The 23,113-nt window shown below is 42.3% G+C and overlaps 1 protein-coding gene across 2 annotated transcripts in view; it reads right to left on the bottom strand.

Moving 5' to 3' along the window:
• Positions 1 to 23,113, bottom strand: part of LOC104609721 (NADH dehydrogenase [ubiquinone] iron-sulfur protein 4, mitochondrial-like) — a 41,902-nt gene that overhangs the window by 3,725 nt on the left and 15,064 nt on the right. For both annotated transcript variants that reach the window (XM_010276097.3, XM_010276096.3), the window contains exon 4: positions 155 to 184. In XM_010276097.3, coding sequence (XP_010274399.1) covers positions 155 to 184 — 30 coding nt within the window. The remainder of the gene's footprint in view (positions 1 to 154; positions 185 to 23,113) is intronic.

Raw genomic sequence — 23,113 nt, 5'->3', positions numbered from 1 at the left:
TTATCCAAAATAATATTATGGGGATGGAAATGCAATATCTTAAGCACAGAAAGTATATCAGCAAATCCAAGAGCCTAGGAGCTCACACAGAACTTCTGTTAGAAGTTAGAAGAGATAATATCTCACTAAAGTTGGAATAAGAAGAATATCAAACCTTTAATAAAGGTGTATGGTGCTTCTTAATCTGCAGAAAAGTTTACAAAGTTGTGTCAAGAATGTGTATATGAGAAGAATAGAAGGAATTGTCAGGAAAATACAATCACCAGAAAAAAAAATTGAAATGTCAAAGAACTTAACAACCGGGGTAATGACAAGAAAACATATGATAATAAGAACAACTTTAACTATAATACACAAGAGAATAAGAGCTAAAAGTTGTTTGATATCAACAGGTCTTGATCTTTAACATGGTTTTAACTTCCTGCCTATCAAAAAGAAAAAATGCTGCTAACAGATCCAGTTGACGTTAAACTAATTTCTCTTCCTTTATCTTCTTTGAATGATCTCAATTAACATATGAGAAGTAAATAACCAAATAGAAACAAGGAAGGTCAACCAAAAATTTGACCCCTTGCTTGATGCTATAGATGCATAGTGTGTTATGGGCCCGAGAATAGGATCTCGTCACAGGTCGGTCCACGGGGAAAACCTCCTGTTTTCCCTTGTTCCTCCCTTTTCTTGAGGAACCTACTTTGGCGCCTTAATGGTGATTTGTTCAAGAGATCACCAACTCTCCTCACTTTTATTGAAATTTTCGATGGTTTTATTCAATATTCTCAGCTCCTTAAATAGGAGATAACAAGAGATAAGAGTCCTACTTTTAGGAAGACTCCTTGCTAATTAGGAAGACTCCCTACTAATCTATTCTACTGAACTGATAAGATAAGATAAGATAAGACTCCCTTAATCTATCCTACTGAACTTATAAGATAAGATAAGACTCCCTACTAATCCATACTACTGAACTGATAAGATAAGAACACTGAATAGATAAGACTCCTACTAATCCCTGCTACTGAAAGCAGATAAGGTAAGAATACTGAATAGATAAGATAGGATGAGAACACTAAATTGCTGCTGCTGAGAACACTAAATTACTGCTGCTGCTGCCGGCGCCCACATCATAGTGAAGGTTCATATGGTAGTAGTTCTTAGACAAATCAAAAGATTTAACACTAAACAGGGGAGACAATAACAACAAGTTCATTTGGATCATTAACATAAAATTTAATTGATAAGAAGAAAAAGCTTTTTCTAATATTTATTTTCACTTGGCTTCTCAATTTGAGAGGCTCTTTGGTGTGTTTCTCCTGTACTGGATAGACTGGATGATTGTACTTCATATTAGTGTCTTCTAATTGTGTTTTAACAGGGATCTCTTAGATCTGGTTGATAAAGTCCTTGGAAAGGTAGAGAAAGACTAGATCCAAAACATCAACATTAAGCCAAACCAAGGAGTTTTGTCATTTTTTTTCCTTGCTTCATGCTTGCATTTAGGAGAGTCCATGCAAAACTGATCAAAGGGGGGAAAAGATAAAAAACAGAAGGTCAAAGCCTTTATGTCTTTTATAATAATGTTAAGCAGATTTGTTGTGAGAAAGTTCTGTATGAGGGGGAATGTGCCTTGCAAGGACATTAGCTGAACAGCCATAGGGTACTACGAAGAACTGCAAATGGGAACTCCAACGAGAAGTTGGAGGGTCGAGACCTTGATTGAAACAAAGAAGTTGGTTTTTGAAGAAGGAAAGTGCAAAAACCTTTCAGTTCTGAAATTAAGAGAAAAAGGAAGGGCAACTACTTTTCTAACCGGAGAAGCTTCACAGTGGTTGAAGGGGTTCATCGATGGAGCACTCTTCTTAGTGAAGAAAAACGGCTGGATGGGCTTGCTGGAAGCTGCAAGAAGAAGGTACCATGCGGCATTGAAATACAACCACAAGGGCTGGTTTGTGGCTGTTACAGAGTTTTTTGGAAGTATAGAAGACAAATTGTTTGTTTTCCAGAAGGAAAACAGGGGACAGGCTGGAGGTTGGTCATTCAGATGTTGCAAGAATATCTGATGTTGAAGGACGATAGTTCATCCAGAGGAGAAGTCTACCAAAGCAATAAAAATAAAGAGTTTGAACAAGAAATAAGTACAAGTTGTGTTAATAAAGTGCAGAGGTTGACGGTGGAAGGAAATGGAGAGGGGTGGGAAAGAAAAATGATTTCGGAAGCAGGAAGGGAGTTTACGAACTGGGGATTTATTCTGGATAAGCTGAAAAAGAAACTTCAAATGGAAGAACGAATTATGTAAATTGGTATCCGATGACCAAGAAGATAATAATGTGTTTCATTGATTAATTATATATATATAACAAAACTCAGAGCACGTGGAAGAAATTCTTGTAACTAATTCCAGCTGTTGAAGTAACCGATTCCAGCTGTCAATGAACTCTCTCAAATGTTCATAAATTCTCTAACACCCCCTCCCCCCCTCAAGTTGGAGCATCTTGGATGCCCAACTTGGGTAAGTGGTATAAAAGGCGATCTGTGGAGACAGCCTTAGTGAAGAGGTCTGCTGGTTGAGAGGCACTGGAGATATGAGCAGTCATGACAGCACCTCATTGTATGTGGTCACGAACAAAGTGACAATCAATTTCAATGTGTTTTGTTCGCTCGTGGAACACCGGGTTGGCTGCTATGTGCAAGGCTGCCTTGCTGTCACAGTGGAGTGTTGGGGCTTCAGACAAAGTAACTGTCAATTCAGCAAGGAGACGTTTTAGCCAGATGAGTTCAGATGTTGTGACGGCCATGGCTCGATATTCAGCTTCAGCAGACGAACGGGAGACTGTATGTTGTTTCTTAGTTTTCCAAGTAAAGGGGGAGTCACCTAGTAATGTTAAGTAACCCGTGGTGGAGTGGCGAGTGATTGGGCAACTCGCCCAATCAGAGTCGCAGAAGTCATGGAGCTGCGGTGAACTAGAAATAGAGAAGAAGATGCCATGGGATATTGTGCCTTTGATATAACGCACCACTTGAAGGGCAGCATTGTAATGCTCTTGCTTGGGAGCATGCATAAATTGACTCAAGCAATTGACAGCAAAGCTAAGGTCTGGATAAGTGGTTGTTAGGTACACAAGTCGTCCAACAAGTCTTCGATATTGAGCTGGATCAAAGCACAGAGCACTGGAACTATCAACAAAATGATTTTGTTGCTCCATAGATGTAGAGCAAGGTTTGCATTCAGTCATACCGGTGTCTTGAAGAATATCAAACGCATACTTGTGCTGATTTAGGAAAATCCTAGAAGTTGATCAAGATACCTCTAATCCAAGAAAAAATGAGTGAACCCAAATCCTTCATGCCAAAATAATCATCAAGGTGTTTCTTGAGAGAGAGAATGCGCATATTGTCACTTCCTGTGAGGATGACATCATCAACATATACAAGTACAACAACAAAAGAATTCCCATAAGTGTATGTGAATAGGGAATAATCCAGAGGCGATTGACAATACCCTAGAGAAAGGAGTGCTTGAGTAAACTTCTATAACCACATGTAGGAGGCCTGTTTGAGGCCATAGAGTGACTTCCGTAGTTTGCAAACATGAGTGGGATTTGCTGATTCAAAACCTTGGGAAATACTCATGTATACTTCTTCATGGAGATCACCGTGAAGAAAGGCATTATTCACGTCCAACTGATGTAGATCCTAGCCCTTAATGGCAGCTACAACAAGCAACAAACAGTGGAAAGTTTGGCCATAGGGGTGAAAGTATCCTGGTAATCGAGGACTTCAACCTGGGTGTAGCCTTTTGCAACAAGTCGCGCTTTAAATCACTCTATGGTTCCATCAGCCTTATATTGGATGTGCTAAACCCATTTAGCTCCTATGGGTCGTTTGCTAGGAGGTAGAGGGGTGACGATCCAAGTATTATTGCGTTCAAGTACTGTGTTTTGGCTCAACTTCAATGGAGGCCTGGTTTGACCAGGAGATGGAAGGGGGAAGTTGGCAAATGTAGTCTTGAAGGTGTGTGGGAATAGTGGTATGTCTTTTTGGCCAAGAACTAGTGAGAAACAAAGTGTTGGGCTGACTAATGGGTTCAGGTGTGTCAACAACAATGGTGAGGTGACCTTAAGAGGGCTCAGTTATGGTGTTAGGATTGGTGATTGTGGGCGCACTAGTATTAGTGGGTGGATTAATGTGCTAAGTGGATGGTTGGAGTGGGCTAGGATAGTCACAGTCATTAGAAGTAGATAAAGGAAGAACAGATTGGTGATGTGGAAAGACGGTGGAGAGGCCATGCTGGAAGGGGAAGCGGTCCTCATAAAAGATGATATCACAACTTGTAAATATTTTGTGTGTCGAGAGTATACCCGATACCCTTTTTGGTCGTGTGGATAACCCACAAAAATGCAAGGTGTAGCCCGAGGTGCAAATTTGTCATGAGGATGAGGATGAATTTGAGTGTAACATAGGCATCGAAAGGCTCTTAAGTGATGGTAGGAGGGTGGTTGGTGGAAGAGGGCTTCATAAGGGGAAATGTTGGAAAGTGAGGGAGTGGGTAGTAAGTTTATTATATACGTGGTTGTAAGTATGAATTCCCCCCAAAAGTGAAGAGGGAGGGAAGCTTGAAATCTCAAGGCCCGAGCCACTTCTAGTAAATGGTGGTGTTTCCGTTCTACCACTCCATTTTGTTGGGGTGAATCTACACGAGGTCTGATGTAAAATACCTTGTAAAAAATATTGTTGAATAGGCCCAGAGAGAAACTTCAAACCATTATTAGAACGGATTTGCTTTACATTGGTATTGAATTGTCTGTTTACCATAGCACAAAAAGATATAAGAAAATGACCAGCCTCAGATTTATTTCTTAAGTGGTAGACCCACATACATCTCGTGTGGTCATCTACTATAGTCAAGAAGTATCTTGCCCCTGAATGAGAGGGGGTCTTATAACCGACCCATATGTCACAATGTATCAAGGAGAAAGGTGAGTTACTACGAGTATTGCTGATTGGAAATGGTAGGTGAGCTTGACTCTAGGAATGAGAGCAAGACGGCCTTGTGAGGCGTGGCCTAAGCGTATATGCCAAAGTGTGGAACTGATGACAGAAGTGGAATGACAAGCGGTTTGTGAGTGGTTGGCGATGGAATGGAAAGTGAAGTAATACAATCCATTTTGGAGATCACCCATCCCAATCACAATCTTGGAGTGTGGGTCCTAGAGAACGCAAAAAGATGGAAAAAAAATTGCCACACAGTTCAATTGTTGTGTGATCTTGCTGACTGATAAAAGATTGCGCAGAACATTATTAAGAATGTGGGATCCAACGGTGACGATGCCTTTATGATTGGTGTAGGTAAGGGAGCCATTCAGGAGTCGAATGGATGTAGTTGTAACAGTGGTAAGTGTACTTATTAGAGAACTATTTGACACCATATGGTCTGAAGCGCCACTGTCGATGATCCATTCTACGGGATCAGAGGAAGAAGGCTTACCAGCCGAGACGGTGGCTACAAATTTAGTAGGTTCACAGCTTAGGAGAGAGATCAACTGAGTATATTGATGCATAGTGAGGCCTACCACTGGAGAACTATGATCAATGAAAGATGTCGATTCCTTGGTGTCTGTGGAAACACAAGAAGTTGCTCTCGTATTCTTTGAAGAGTCACTAGTAGAGGATGGACCTTTGTTATTCCGGTGATGATTCCAGTTAGGTGGATAACCTACAAGGGCGTAGCACCTTTCTTTTGTGTGGCTGATGCGCTTGCAGTGATCACATCAAAGTTTGGATCAAGGAGCTCCAGTGCCTTTATCCTTGGACGCATCTGCTGCTAATGCTGCCGCTTCAGGTTGCAAAGGTTGAAAGGTTGAGAGTTGTTGGTGACGTTCTTCTTGTATGATGAGAGCACATGCTTTGTTCAGGGATGAGAAGGGCTCCAATCCAAGGATGCTTGAACTGATTATGTTGAAGGATTCGTTCAAGCCCATAAGAAACTGATGCAACCTGTCTCTGTCTCATTCTGCCAAGAAAACCTTGGCCGCTTCACAAGTACATTTAGGACATACTGTAATGGTTTTGAGTTCATCCCATAATATCTTCAGCATTGTAAAGTAGTTGCTTACTGAAAGGTCACCTTGCTACACCAGGGCTAAATGTCATTTCAGTTGATATATTCAGGGGATGTTTCCTTGCGAAAATCTTTCTTGAAGCTCTCTCCAAATTTCTGCGGCAAATTCGATGAAGGCTATGCTGTCATAGATCCCTCTTGTCAGTGAATTGAAGATCCATGCAACCACCAAAGAGTTGCATTTGATCATTGAATTCAGATCTAGAGAACCAGCTACTGGTTTGGGTAGTGAGCCATCGACGAAAGAAAACTTGTCCTTTGCCCGTAGCGCATTGGTCATAACTCGTTGCCACATTGGGAAATTGTCTCGATTGAGGAGGCAAGAAACAAGAACTGCTCTTGGAGTATCAGACGGAGGTAAGTAGTAAGGAAAATTCTCTCTGGATTCCATGGTGGCAGAAAACTGAACTTCCGGTGAAAAAGTCGATGGTTAGAAAGAAACAGAGGCAAAAGAAAAAAAAAAGGGAAGCGATGGTTGTAGATTACCGCTCCGATACCATGTAAATTGGTATCCAATAACCAAGAAGATAATAATGCTTTCATTGATATATAAAAAACTCAGAGCACGTGGAAGAAATTCTTGTAACTAATTCCAGCTATTGAAGTAACCAACTCCAGTTGTCAATGAACTCTCTCGGATGTTCATGAATCCTCTAACAAATTATGATATTCCCTTTTGATAAAAGACGAGAAATTTTGCATGTAGAAAAAAAAAACAATGGATTTTAAGAGGTTAGAAACTGAATCAGGTGTCATTCTGGTGAAGAAATGGACTGCCGACTGTAACAGCAAGGTTTTTCATGATGAAGACTTTGCTATCAGATTTGTTAGTGGTGTTAGTGCAGGGGTATTTCAGTCTTTGTACTTGTTGAGAATGTTGATGTGTACTGTTATGTTAGTTCGAGTGCCTCTTACTTAAAGAAGGGCACTCAAGTCTTTTCCAATAAGTTAATAATATAATAACAGGTCTGGCCGAATCTAGGGATTACTTTTTTCTCTAATTTGAACCAGCCTTTCTCTCTTTCTCTCTTTTCTCTCTTCTTCTTTCCTCTCCTACTTCTTGCTGTTTACTTTACTTTACAGTCAACGAACAAGACAGAATTCTAGGGCAGGTCAAACTTCAACATGGTATCAGAGCCAGGTTCACCAAATCAGACTTGCTAGAATTCTGTCTTCTGCGCATTCGAATTAGGGTTTCTCTTGGGTTTCTCAGTTGTGAGTTGGAGACTGGGAAAAGGGCTGAAAAGGAGTGATCGCCCTCTTCCGTAGGAGGTTCCTATGCCTCCGATTGTGTCGTTGGTGATTGGTTGCTGTGGTTTCTAATCCCTAGTTAGGGCTGGTACGTGTGGTGCAGTGGTGTCTCAGCCCTTCGTGTGGTTGGCCTTCAGGCGATGAGGTAAAGTTTTTTTATGCATATTTTTCTATTATCGAATACATGAGAGGTGTAGTACAGTTCGCATGATGGGTTTTCAGATTGCAGTATGCTAGGGTTTATTCTAGGGTTTATTCTGGTTGGTGTGTGATTCGAAGGGCAATAGTGTCTACTTAATGGAGAAACTTCCTGTAGTTGTGGATTAGTGTTGGTGGTGTTACAAGTGTGGTTTTTCAGCATTTGATATCGCTGAAATCAGTGTGTAGACTTCGGTGAGTAGGGGTTGTGGCGTTGCAGTTTTCAGCATTTAATACTGCTGAAATCAGTGTGCAGATTTCAGTGAGTAGGGTTTGTGGTGTTGCAGTTCTAAGCATTTATTACTGTTGAAATCAGTGTGCAGATTTCGGTGAAGTGTCGGTGTGTAGTGTGCAGTGTGTAGTGCTCATAATTCAGTGCTCAGAATTCAGTGATAAGGGAGTTCAGCAATGGTAGATAACAGTGATAGTAAACCTAGTGTCATGAAATCTACTGACTACCTGAATGTCCAAATGACCTCCATTAAACTGAATGGAGAGAATTATGTCCCTTGGGCCAAGTCTGTAGAGGTTTTTCTAAAGGCGAAGAAGAAAGTGAAGCATATAAGAGAGGAGAAACCCCCCGCTAATTCTCAGGAGTATGAAGACTGGGAACAGGAAGATGCACAGATCATTACATGGTTGTAGAACAGTATGGAACCCAAAATCAGTGTGAACTTCATGTTTCTTTACACAGCCAAAGAGGTGTGGGATCATGCTAAGAAACTGTATTCAGGTCAGGATAATACCACTAGGGTATATCAACTGTATCAGGAATACTTCAATCTGCAACAGGGAAATCAGAGCCTTGAGGAGTACAATGCCAGTGTGAGGAATATCCATAATGAGTTAAATGTCTATCATCCCCTCACTTCAGATGTCAAAGTTCAACAGCAACAGCGAGAGCAGCTTGATGTGACACGGTTTCTGGTGGGGCTGAAGTCTGAGTATGAACCAGTACGAGCCCAGATACTAGGGGGATATGCTCTTCCATCTTTAGAGGAGGTGTTTGCTCGTCTTCGGAGGGCTTCCATTGGATCTATGGACTCTAATGTCTCCGATAAATCAGCATTTGCAGTGTCGAGAGGTCGAGGTGGCAGAAGTGGGGCTCGAGGAGCCCAGCCTGGCAGGAGTGGTAGTGGTGGATCTACAAATATCCGTGGTGGTGGTCGTACTGGAGGCAGAGATTCAGGGGGAGCTCGTGGTAGAGGACGTGGCTCGGGTCCACGGAAGTGTACTCATTGTAGTTTGGATGGACATACCATTAACTACTGCTATGACTTACATGGTCCTCCCTCGACGTGGGCCAACCATGCCATGACTAGTGACACCAGTTTCAGCTCTAGACAGGAGAACCGGTCAGCTAACCCGATGCCTTCTACTCCCTTAGATGGTCCAGGCAAGGAGATGGTGAGTGTTCCTCGGGATGAGTATGAGAGGTTTGTTCAATCCAAGTCGCAGTAGAACACAGCTTCCTTTGCACACTTAGGTATTTGGCATCCACACCCAACCCCTGGATTATTGACTCTGGAGCCTCCGATCACATGACGGGAACTCCAGGTGTGTTTTCATCTCTCACTCATTGCTCAACATCACAATCTGTTACCCTTGCTAATGGCTCCACATCATCTATCTGTGGTGTTGGTAATGTTGACCTAGACCCTGTATCCCTATCCTCTATTTTATATGTACCTAAGCTTCCATTTAATCTTATGTCTATTAATAAGCTGACCAAGTCCCTTAAGTGCTCCATCACATTTTACCCTAAAATGTGTGTTTTTCAGGATCTCAAGACGGGGATGAAGATTGGTGGAGGGCATGAAGCCGGTGGACTGTATTATCTTGATGGTGGTGGACGAACGTCAACGGCCCTTCAGTCATCCATTTCTCCTCTCTAGTGGCATTGTAGATTTGGTCATCCTTCGTTGAAAGTGTTGCAATCCTTAGTCCCTTCATTGAGTCAACTTTCTATTTTAGATTGTGAGTCATGTCAATTTGGGAAACACCATCGTGTTCCCTTTCGTTCTAGGGTCGATAACCGTGTGTCGAGCCTTTTTTCTTTAATTCATTCAGATGTTTGGGGTCCTTATAAAGTGATGTCATATAATGGATACCGATATTTTGTTAATTTTGTCGATGACTGTTCAAGAATGACGTGGCTCTATTTAATGAAAGAAAGAAGTGAATTATTTGCCATATTCCAGAAATTTTATGCTGAGATCCGCAATCAATTTGGCGTTCACATCAAAATTTTCCGTTCTGATAATGGTCGTGAATACTTGTCTTCATCTTTTCAAGAATACTTGGACCAATATGGCATTATACACCAAACTTCATGTACCTACACTCCACAACAAAATGGGGTTGCTGAGAGAAAGAACCGCCATCTTGTAGAAACGGCACGCTCCCTCATGCACCACATGAATGTTCCCAAAACCTTTTGGAGCGATGCAATGCTCACCTCTTGTTTCTTAATTAATCGGATGCCCACGTCTATCCTTGATGGTCGTTCTCCTTTTAGTGTCTTATTCCCCAACATGTCTCCGTTTCCGCTTTCTCCTCGGGTATTTGGGTGTGTCTACTTCGTTCATAATCTGGGTCCCGGGACTGACAAGTTAGATGCACGTTCCCTGAAGTGTATCTTCCTTGGCTATTACCGAACTCAGAAAGGGTACAAGTGTTATCATCCCAGTTCTCGTCGTTCCTTGGTATGTGCTGATGTTACATTCTTCGAGTCTATTCCGTTCTTCGTGGGGTCCGGTGCTGCTGCTTCCTCCACATCACCACCTCCTCTGGTTCCAGTCATGCCTACGTCCTTGCCTCCGGTGCCACCGTCGGTAGACCGTCCACCCATCCGTCACGTGTATACACATCGCCCGCGTGTACCGGCTGCAGCTCCTCCAGCTTCATCACCGTCGACAAATCCAGCTCCAACTCCGACACCAGCCTCCGACCTAGATCTTCCTATTGCCTTCCGGAAAGGTAAATGTACTTGCACCCTTCACCCTATTTCCAATTTTGTTTCACATAATTACCTCTCCGCCTCCCATCGCCAGTTCATATCTTTGTTATCCTCCATGGTTGTTCCTAAGGATGTCCAGGAAGCCCTTACCTCTCCAGAGTGGTGCCGTGCTATGGAAGACAAACTCTCTGCTCGGCATCTTAATCACACTTGGGATCTCACCGCTCTTCCTTCTAGGAAGCAGGCTGTCAGTTGTAAGTGGGTGTACAGTGTTAAGTACTTGCCAGATGGTCGTGTTGAGTGCCTGAAGGCGTGGCTGGTTGCCAAAGGGTACTCCCAAACCTATGGCATTGACTACACAGAGACATTCTCCCCGGTTGCTAAGATAGGGTCAGTTCATGTCGTCATCTCCCTTGCAACTCTGTATGATTGGCCTCTCCATCAGCTAGATACCAAAAATTCCTTTTTGCATGGTGATTTGCTCGAGGAGGTCTACATGGAGCAACCACCCGGGTTTGTTGCTCAGGGGGAGGATGGTTAGGTATGCAAACTTAAGAAGGCTATTTATGGACTTAAATAGTCCCCTCGAGCAAGGTTTGGTAGGTTCAATGAGGTGGTCAAGAAGTTTGGTATGAAACAGTGCCAAGTTGATCACTCTGTCTTCAGTTTTGACTCTTCGGCAGGCAAAATAATATTGGTGGTGTATGTGGATGATATCGTTGTGACTGGGAATGATAAAATGGGCATTGACAGATTGAAGGCATTCCTACAGAAACACTTTCAGACAAAGGACCTTGGCAAGTTGAAATACTTTTTGGGCATAGAGGTAGCAAGATCTAAGCATGGAATTAATTTGTGTCAGAGGAAATATGTGCTTGATTTACTGGAAGAAACAGGGTTGTTGGGTACTAAACCGGCTGAGACACCTATGGAAACAAATACGAGGCTGAGCAGTGATATAGGTGAAGTATTTGAAGACCCTGGCAGATATCGACGACTTGTAGGCAAACTAAACTATCTAACCATTACTCGGCCAGATATTTCATTTGCGGTTAGTGTGGTGAGTCAGTTCATGCAGAAACCTTTGGTCCCACATTGGAATGCAGTGCTAAGGATTGTGAGGTATCTGAAAGGAGCTCCTGGTCGTGGTTTGCTATACAGGAGTGGTGGAAAACTGGTAGTAGAAGGATACACCGATGCTGATTGGGCAAGTTCTATGTCTGATAGACGATCTACCACAGGATATTGCACCATTCTGGGGGGCAACCTGATAACGTGGAAAAGTAAGAAGCAAACAGTTGTGGCAAGAAGTAGTGCAAAAGCAGAATATAGGGCCATGGCACATACTGCTTGTGAATTAGTGTGGCTGAGGAACCTTCTACAGGAGATAGGATATGACATCAGTACTCCAATGAAGCTCTATTGTGACAATCAGGCAACGGTTCATATCTCTTCCAATCCAGTGTTTCATGAAAGGACCAAGCACATCGAAGTTGACTGTCATTTTGTGAGAGAGAAGGTGCTGAATGGGGTGATAGAAACTGCATATGTTAGTACGGGAAACCAGGGGCAGACTTGTTTACAAAAGGTTTGAGTCGGGGGAGAGTGGACTACATATGTAACAAGTTGGGATTATATGATATATACTCACTAGCTTGAGGGGGAGTGTTAGTGGTGTTAGTGCAGGGGTATTTCAGTCTTTGTACTTGTTGAGAATGTTGATGTGTACTGTTATGTTAGTTCGAGTGCCTCTTACTTAAAGAAGGGCACTCAAGTCTTTTCCAATAAGTTAATAATATAATAACAGGTCTGGCCGAATCTAGGGATTACTTTTTTCTCTAATTCGAACCAGCCTTTCTCTCTCTCTCTTTTCTCTCTTCTTCTTTCCTCTCCTACTTCTTGTTGTTTACTTTACAATCAACGAACAAGACAGAATTCTAGGGCAGGTCAAACTTCAACAAGATTGTTTGGGCTCCCTTTTATCGTTGGAAGAATCTGTGTTGGAGAAGGTAGTAACGACATCAGGAGGGATGTTCATATCCTGTAACATCTCAAATCTCTTCTATGCAGTGGTAGAAATTGCTGGAGTGAAGCCGGATGAAGTTCCTCGATCTATTGATGTTTTCTCTGATGGAGCTTGGACAAAGATCTAGATTGCGTCGGAACATGAAGCGTCACTGTGGACTGTGGAGGGAAAGGCAAGAGGTTGAAGATGAAGCTGACGAGGCAGGGCACAGAGCAGACCACGTGGCAGACAAAGACTGGAAGAGAGACGCTCATTTAATGTGATAGACTAGGAAGAAGGGGCGAAGGGAGGGTCGAATAATGTTCACTCTTCGGGAAGGTTCCAAAGTTTAAGTGTTTTTGGAAAAGGAGACGTTGAGCTCGAGAAACAGAAGGGGGTGGGTAGCATAAAGCTGGTTTTGTTTTCTAACCCGATTAGGCTAGACCTTGAACCAGGAAAAGAGAGCAGTTCAGACCCCAGGGGTGAGTGATCTGAACTCGGCGGGTTTCAAGGGTCTTTTAGCAACTTGCCGGAAAATCTCGGCAAGTCTCCTCGTAATATTGAAAACAGTAGAAATCTGCTGGAATTAAAAAAAAATATAAAAGAAAAAGGTGTTTACTTGAAGAGGGAAGAGAGAGAGAGTGAGAAAGAGAAGAGAAGAAGAAATCTTGAGAAGTATGAGAGCTCTATTCTGGCCACCCCCTTCACTTGTTATTTATAATAAAAATATAAGAATACAAAGACTATTATGCCCTTATAGGGTGGCAAAGCATAAAACAATATGAATAGGACTCAAAAACATAATAAAATTAGGACTCACATAACTATTGTGGTCCCCACTACCTATCTAATTCCTAACATAAAACAACTATTCTAAAATAAATCACCAAAAATTGACCAAACTTCAACACTCCCCCTCAAGTTGGGAGTAGATGTCACACATTCCCAACTTGCGTAGATCATGTTCAAGTTTGTTCTTTGCAACCCCTGTAGTGAGAACATCAGCCAATTGTGACTCTGAAGAGACATAAGACAAGCAAATTTTTCCGATGGTTACCCTCTCCCTTATGAAGTGCCTATCAACTTCAATGTGTTTTGTTCTATCATGCTGGATTGGATTATGGGCAATGTTGATTGCAGCCTGATTGTCATAGTACAACATCATAGGCTCCTTTGTTTTCACCCCAATCTCGCTCAATAGGGATCTAACCTAAGTAGTTTTGAGACACCATGGGCCATGGATCTATACTCGGCCTCTACACTTGACGTAGTCTCAACCGATTGCTTCTTGCTTTTCCATGAAATCAAGTTTCCACCTACGAAGGTGCATACTCCTGATGTAGATCTCCTGTCATCTAAACACCCTGCCCAGTCTGCATCTATATAGGATTCCAATTTCAGATTTTCATAGTTTGAAAAGATAATGCCTTTGTTGGGGTGCTTCTTCAAGTATGCAAGTATTCTCTCAAATAGCTTCCCAGTACTGAACTCGAGGTGCATGCATGTACTGACTCACAACACTGACAGCATAGGAAATATCCGGTCGTGTTATACACAAATATAGCAGTCGGCCAACCATTCTCTGGTACCTCCCCACATCTTTTACCAACTCACCATCTACAACATTAATTCTATGGTTTGGATCAATAGGAGTATCAGCTGGTTTGGTTCCCAACTTCCCAGTCTCCCGTAGTAGGTCAAGAACATACTTTCTTTGAGAAATGAAAATCCCATGCTTGGACCTTGCAACCTCAATCCCCAAGAAGTATATGAGCTCACCAAGGTCTTTGATCCCAAATTCTTAGTACAATAACCTTTTGAGAGCATCAATCTCCTCCAAATCATTTCCTGTAACCACTATATCATCCACATATACAATCAGAATTGACACAAGAGTGTCTCTCCTCTTCACAAGAGGGGTGTGATCAGACTAGGTTTGTGTGTACCCAAAACGGATAAGGGCCCCTCTGAACCTGTCAAACCAAGCCCTAAGTGATTGTTTCAAGCCATACAATGGTTTTCTGAGTTTGCACACCTTTCCTATATCAATATTTTCATAAAAACCTGTTGGAATGTCCATATATACCTCCTGTAAATCACCGTTGAGGAATGCATTTTTAACATCAAGCTGAAACAGAGGCCATGAATTGGTTACTGCTAGAGACAACAGAATACAAACTGAACTCATCTTGGCTACTAATGCAAAAGTTTCCAGATAATCAATGCCATATGTTTGAGTATACCCTTTTGCTACCAACCTTGCCTTGTACCTCTCTATCCTACCATTAGCCCTATACTTCACAGTGAACACCCATCTACATCCGATTGTTTCCTTGTTTGGAGGAAGATCAACTATTTCCCAAGTTTGGTTCTTAATCAACGCTTCCATTTCTTCTTGCATGGCTGTTTTCGACTCAGGTTTGGAAAGAGCCTCAGTAACATTCCCGGGTATAGACACAGAATCCAAGGAAGAAAGGAAAGCTCGATAAGAGGGTGATAAGGCACTATAAGAAAGATGGTGTGAAATGCAATGGATTGTACACTTTCTCTTCCCTTTGTGAAGAGTAATGGGAAGATCAATGTCAGTGGAATCAGCTGCAACAATAGTGTTAAGTATAGGAACATTATAATTAGAAGAAATGACAAGCTTAAGCTCAAGGGGAATACCTGGAAATATATCTGCAGAATCTGGAGCTTCAAAAGGACTGATGGAGAGTGGTGTGGGTTGTGGATGTATGGAGCCAACCATCATCTACCGGCGCTGGTACTTTTGTGAGGCTGCCCATAGTGGCTCAGATAGAGAAACTGATGAAGGTGCTAGTGGAACTAATGGAGGCACAAAAAGAAATAGGAAGAGGAACAGACTGTAAGTTCTCCTCCCCAAAACTCTCTCCCTTAAGAACCACTTGAGAAGTAGAAGGTAGATTCAAAAAAAGTAACATCCATAGTGACAAATCTGCTCCTCGTCACAGGGTCATAACAACAATACCCCTTTTGGTTCTGAGCATTCCCAAATTTCTTGGCATTAGAATCCAATTTATTGCGATGGGGACCAAGAATGTGAACAAAGGACACACAACCAAAAACCCTCAAAGGTATGTGAAACATCTCTGTAGTTGGAAAAAGAAGGTTGAATGGCACCTTAAACCCCAAAATATGTGAAGGAACACGGTTAATCAAGTGCACAGCTGTAAGAACTGCATCTCCCCATAAGTGGATAGGAACTGAAGCACATACTGTTGTAAGGCTTGAGTGTTCATTGTAATTGATGTTAGTGGGACAGTTTCAGTTACTTTACTAGTCCTTTCTTTTTTTCTTTTTCTATTGTTCTTATTCTAGGATATGCCGCCAGAGGCATACTTGTAATTTTGCCTTTTTATAAAGATTAATATAAATAGAAAACTGGCGGCTGCCAGTACTGAGTTTTTTGGCCTTTCCTTTCTATCATCCGTACCTATCTCTCTCTCTCTCTCTCTCAATCATCACAAGAAACTACATGGTATCAGAGCGAAATTTCTGGGTTGGAGAAGACCTACAATCCTAGCATCAGTCTTTCCGAAGGGGATTGGACGTGACTACTTTTGTTTCAAAAGGAAAAGGAGAAAAAGAAAAAAAAAAAAAAAACTAGCGGCAGCTTGTGTTTTTTAGTTCTCTCTAGCGACTGTGTTTGCAGAAACCCACTATGCTTGCAGAAACCCTAGTCAGTCCTACGGTTGTACTTCTACTGAAACCTTAGTGGACTCATGCGACAGTTGCTGAAAACCTTAGTTGTGTCTAGCCGTGGAATGGTACTGGTCTGCTGAAACCCTAATCGAAGGAGGGAGTTGATGGTGCAATGAAACCCTAGCAGGTTCTGATCTAGTGTTGAACAGTTCTTGTGCTCTCAGCAGTATTGAATAGCTTGTTGCTCACATCCATAGAAGTAAACCCTGAGTTGCCACATTCCAGTTGTGGCGGTTGTGCTGTTAGGTGGCATTTGGACTGGTTGGTTGTAATTTCCAATGGCAAGTCAGGAACTGACCACACTGGGGAACACCTCAACCCGCAATACAGCAGGTATGGGAGGTGAAACCATGGTCTTTCCCATGTCAATCACCCCCTTGAATGGTTTGAACTACCTGGAGTGGACTAAGAGTGTAAAACTCTATGTAACAGCAAGGGGTAAGGCCGGTTACATCAATGGAAGGGTGAAAGAACCTAAGGGTGATACAGCTGAACATGATAGGTGGGACCAAGAAAACAGTATGGTGATGTCTTGGCTCCTTGCAGCTATGGAACCTGATGTGAAGAAGAATTTTATGTGGGCAGACACCGCCAGTGAGATCTGGGAATAGGCCAGAAGTACCTACTCTGAGCAAAGGCATTATGCCAAGATTTACCAACTACAACCTGAGTCCTCCACCTGTAAATAGGGAAACCGCAGCTTGTCCTCATATTATTCGGCTCTTACCTCCATATGGAAGGAGTTTGACCATTATCAGGCCATAGAGTGGAAGCACGATGATAATGCTAAGGCCTATAGGAAGCTGATCTCTCAGCAGCGAGTGTTTTCCTTCTTGTTAGGGCTGAACCCTGTATATGAACCATTAAGGGTGCAGATTCTAGGAAGCAAGGAATTGCCTACAGTACACGAAGTATACTCCCTCGTCCAATCTGAAGAAAGCAGGCGGAGTGTGATGGTTATAGCCAAAGGTGAGCAACAAGTTGCCTTGGCTACGGTGAATAACAGCCCAACAAGGAAGAAAGGTGATCCTAAGAAGGTAGATGATAAAGATAAACTCTTTTGTACCCATTGTAGAAGGTCACGACATACACGTGACACCTGTTGGGACATCCATGGGAAACCCAAGTGGGCAGCAAAGAATCAAGAACAGGGTAAAGGTCACGTGAAAAGAACGAGTGCAGCACATGTAGCAACCCAAGACACTCAGGTTGCCGGTAGTACCCGGGACTCTCCTAATAAACCTGACCCCAAGGAGGATATAATGAATTCATTCAGGGAGCATCTGGAATCTTATGGTAGGGCATTGCAGCAATTGGATAGCTCAGTCACTGGTACTCCCTCTACCTCCTTTGCATCCACTTCAGGTAATGTGGCTTCTGCATTCCATGTCACTCCCACAGATTCCCCTTGGATTATTGACTTAGGGGCCTCAAATCACATAACCGGTAAGCCTAACCTATTCCATTCTTATAGCCTTTTATCAGGAAGGGATAGAGTGAAACTTGCAGATGGTTCATTTTCTTCCATTGCCGGTCAAGGATCGATATCCCTTCCCCATGGCCTTAACCTGAATTGTGTTTTGCATGTCCCTCAACTTCCCATAAATTTGCTTTCAATTAGTAGCATTACAAGTTCTTTAAACTGTAATGTAACATTTTTTGCTAATTCATGTGTTTTTCAGGACCGAACTGCTGAGAGGACGATTGGTAGAGGAAGCCTGCTGGATGGTCTCTACATTCTCGACAACAAAGCTGGTCTTTCTGTGTCATCCTCAGAGTCACGTAGTCAATCAAATAAGAGTCAAATTTTGTTGTGGCACAGTCGTTTAGGTCATGTTTCTTTTGAAATAATAAAATGTTTGTTTCCACTTTTATTTAAGTCGTGTTCAGTATCAGAGTTCATGTGTCAAACGTGTCAGTTGAGTAAACAATGTAGAACAACTTTTCATTCCAGCAATAAAAGATCAAGTGTTTCTTTTCATATTGTGTATTCTGATGTATGGGGGCCTACAAATGTAACCTCTGAGGGTGGATATCGATATTTTATTACACTGATTGATGATTACTCTCGCTATACATGGGTAATCCCTATGCGTAGCAGAGACGATGTTCCAAAGATAGTGCAAGACTTCCAGAGGATGGTGTTTACACAGTTCCATGTTGAAATACAGATCTTCCAATTCGATAATGCGAAGGAATACTTCCATGGGGAGCTAAATGAGTTCTTCGCCTCCCATGGGTCTATTCATAGAAGCTCATGCGCCAGAACACCACAGCAAAATGGGGTTGCAGAAAGGAAAAACAGGCACCTCCTTGAGATAGCCCGCAGGATGATGTTCCACATGAATGTACCAAAAAGGTTTTGGGTGGATGCTATACTTACAGCTGCGTATGTCATCAATCGCATGCCCTCCAGAGTGTTAAATTACATGGCTCCTCATCAGTTAGTATACCCTCAGTCACCTTTATTTTCCATCCCCATGAGAGTCTTTGGTTTTCGGACCTTTGTCCACGATTTGTCTCCATCCAGAGGTAAGTTAGACCCTCGGTCTATTCCTTGTGTCTTCCTGGGGTACCCATCCTCTCAAAAGGGGTATCGGTGTTTTGATCCAGTCAGTCGTAAATAATTTGTGTCTATGGACGTGTCCTTCTTTGAATCCGAGCTATTCTTCCCTCCTCAGGGGGAGAGCCGTAGTGTGGAATAGGAGAAGCAAGTTCAGGTGTCCCTTCCTTCTATTCCGGACCTCACTCCCTTCCGTGTCTTCCAGCGTACTCGTCGAAGAGACCAGTAGTGTGATAGAAATGTGGAGCAGCCAACCACTAAGCAACTGACATCATCAGAATCCCAGGAGGTAAGTCCAACCCCTAACCCTTCTCCCACTGTGGACGACCTAGACATCCCTATTGCTCAACGAAAGGGAGTCAGGTCGTGCACTACCAAACATCCCATTACCCACTTTGTTTCCTATGACCACATCTCTCCCGTGTACCGAGCCTTCCTATCGGCAGTTGACTGTGTCCCTGTTCCCAAGAATGTTGCAGAAGCCTTAAAATTCCCTGAGTGGATAGGTGCCATGAAGGAGGAGATTGATGCCCTCCACAAAAATCAGACTTGGGAATTGGTGGATCCTCTAGAGGGGAAAGAACCCGTGGGATGCAGATGGGTGTTCACAGTTAAGCACAAGGCAGATGGAACAGTTGAAAGGTACAAAGCAAGACTAGTAGCCAAAGGGTACACACAGGTATATGGAGTTGACTATGATGAGACTTTTTCCCCGATGGCTAAGATGAACTCGATTAGGGTTCTCCTATCCTTAGCTGCTAATTTTGACTAGGAATTGCATCAACTGGACATAAAGAATGCCTTCCTGAATGGTGACTTGGAAGAAGAGGTATACATGGTTCAACCTCCTGGATTCTCTGCCAAGGGAAGTGAAAACAAGGTGTGCAAGCTGCGGAAGTCTCTCTACGGCTTAAAACAGTCTCCCAGAGCCTGGTTCAGTAAGTTTCACATGGCAGTTCAAGAGATGGGGTTCCAACAGTGCCAGTCTGATCATACACTTTTTGTGAAGAGATGTCAGGAGCAGGTTGCCGTATTGATAGTGTATGTAGACGATATCATCATTACAAGGAGCTGGAGTTCAGAGATACAAAAATTGAAACAATTCCTTGCATCCAAATGAAAGATCTAGGACTCCTAAAGTATTTCCTTGGGATTGAAGTTGCCCGTTCAAAAAGGGGTATCTTTGTCTCTCAAAGGAAATACACCCTTGATCTATTACAGGATACAGATAAGTTAGGTGCAAGGCCGGCAGACACTCCTATATATGCGGACCACAAGCTAGGTGACTGTATTGGTGAACCTCTGAAAGATGTAAAGCAGTTCCAAAGGTTAGTGGGAAAGCTAATTTATCTGTCCATGACCCGTCTAGATATTGCCTATTCAGTTGGAGTTCTGAGCCAGTTTATGCATTCTCCTAATAAGCCACACATGGAGGCAGCAGAGAGAGTCCTTAGATACCTGAAGAAACATCCAGGAACAGGCCTACTATTCAGTAAACACAATCACCTGAAGGTGGAAGTCTTTACAGATGTTGATTGGGCAGGAGCAGTAGATGATAGAAAGTCCACTAGTGGGTATTGCACATTTGTGGGAGGAAATCTGGTGACCTGGAAGAGCAAGAAGCAAAGTGTAGTAGCAAGATCAAGTGCAGAAGCTGAGTATAGAGCTATGGCACATGGGGTGGCTGAAGTCCTTTGGCTAAAGAACCTCCTAGGTGAGCTTGGAGTTGTTGTTCATAACCCTATGTCTCTTTATTGTGACAACAAGGCTGCAATAAACATCGCCAGCAACCCAGTTCTACATGAGAGGATTAAGCATATTGAGGTGGATAAGCACTTCATAAGAGAGAAATTGGAAAAAAGGGAGATTTGTATCCCTTATGTCAACACCAAGGAACAGCTTGCTGATGTCCTCACAAAAGGACTTCCGTGTTCGAGGCACAATGAGCTATGTGACAAACTGAGCATGATAGACATCTTCAGCCCAACTTGAGGGGGAGTGTTGTAAGGCTTGAGTGTTCATTATAATTGATGTTAGTGGGACAGTTTCAGTTACTTTACTAGTCCTTTCTTTTTTTCTTTTTCTATTGTTCTTATTCTAGGATATGCCGCCAGGGGCATACTTGTAATTTTGCCTTTTTATAAAGATTAATATAAATAGAAAACTGGTGACTGCTAGTACTGAGTTTTTTGGCCTTTCCTTTCTATCATCCGTCCTATCTCTCTCTCTCTCTCTCTCAATCATCACAAGAAACTACACATACCATAAGACTTCTTGCCACTTCCACAATGCGTTTATTTTTCCTCTTTGCTACTCCATTCTAAAGAGATGTATGTGCACAACTACTTTGATGAATTACACCATGCTCCAAAAAATATGAGGTTAAGTCCTTCTCAAAATACTCTCTGGCATTATCCGATCTGAAGGCCTTAGTTCTTACTCCAAATTGTGTGAAAACCATCCGATGGAACTATCAGACAATATTAGGGACCTCATCACAGGATCTCATCAAATACACCCAAGAATACCATGTATAATCATCCACAAATAAGAGGAAATAACGGTAGCCACCCATGGAAGGAACGTGATATGGTCTCCATACTTCAATGTGAACAATATCAAAAGCAAAAATACTTATTTTATTACTTGGTTTAAAAGAATGTCTATAATGTATTCCCAACTAACAACTCTCACACTCTTAAGGTAGATAACTGAACGAACTCAAATAACTTTGGAACCAGAAATTTTAAAGAACTGAAAAAAAGATGCCCTAACTGATTATGCCAGAGCATAATCTGACTCACTAACTCTGATCTACTACTACTACTAACATGGTGACTCTGATATCTCAGAATCTCATCCAGAAGGTAAAACTCCATTCACCTCATGACCACTCCCAATCATCTTTGACTCCAGATCCTACAAAACACAATTACTAGGAAGGAAAGTCAATGAATAATTCAGATTTTTTGTCAAAGAACTAACTAAAAATAGGTTAGTATGAAGTTTAGGGACATGTAAGATAGAAGATAAAGTAATATCATTGGTCACTCTAATTGTTCCTGTTGAAGTTTGACCTGCCCTAGAATTCTGTCTTGTTCGTTGAATGTAAAGTAAAATAAACAGCAAGAAGTGGAAAGGAAAGAAGAAGAAAGAAAAGAGAGAAGGGCTGGTTCGAATTAGAGAATAAGTTCTCTCTAGATTCGGCCAGACCTGTTATTATATTATTAACTTATTGGAAAATACTTAAGTGCCCTTCTTTAAGTAAAAGGCACTCGAACTAACATAACAGTACACATCAACATTCTCAACAAGTAGAAAGATCAAAATACCCCTTCACTAACACCACTAACACTCCCCCTCAAGCTAGTGAGTATATATCATATAATCCCAGCTTGTTACATATGTAGTCCACTCTCCCCCGACTCAAACCTTTTGTAAACAAGTCTGCCCACTGGTTTCCCGTACTAACATATGCAATTTCTATCACCCCATTTAGCACCTTCTCTCTCACAAAATGACAGTCAACTTCGATGTGCTTGGTTCTTTCATGAAACACCGGATTGGAAGAGATATGAACCGTTGCCTGATTGTCACAATAGAGCTTCATTGGAGTACTGATGTCATATCCTATCTCCTGTAGAAGGTTCCTCAGCCACACTAATTCACAAGCAGTATGTGCCATGGTCCTATATTCTGCTTCTGCACTACTTCTTGCCACAACTGTTTGCTTCTTACTTTTCCACGTTACCAGGTTACCCCCCAGAAAGGTGCAATAGCCTGTGGTAGATCGTCTATCAAACATAGAACCTGCCCAATCAGCATCGGTGTATCCTTCTACTACCAATTTTCCACCACTCCTGTACAACAAACCACGACCAGGAGCTCCTTTCAGATACCTCACAATCCTTAGCACTGCATTCCAATGTGGGACCAAAGGTTTCTGCATGAACTGACTCACCACACTAACCGCAAATGAAATATCTGGCCGAGTAATGGTTAGATAATTTAGTTTGCCTACAAGGCGTTGGTATCTGCCAGGGTCTTCAAATACTTCACCTATATCACTGCTCAGCCTCGTATTTGTTTCCATAGGTGTCTCAGCCGGTTTAGTACCCAACAACCCTGTTTCTTCCAGTAAATCAAACATTATAATTCCTCTGACACAAATTAATGCCATGCTAAGATCTTGCTACCTCTATGCCCAAAAAGTATTTCAACTTGCCAAGGTCCTTTGTCTGAAAGTGTTCCTGTAGGAATGCCTTCAATCTGTCAATGCCCATTTTATCATTCCCAGTC

Source organism: Nelumbo nucifera, chromosome 1 (genome assembly GCF_055504915.1).
Source record: "Nelumbo nucifera cultivar China Antique chromosome 1, China Antique-T2T, whole genome shotgun sequence".
Taxonomy (NCBI): Eukaryota; Viridiplantae; Streptophyta; class Magnoliopsida; order Proteales; family Nelumbonaceae; genus Nelumbo; species Nelumbo nucifera.
This window is presented reverse-complemented; position numbering and strand designations above follow the sequence as displayed.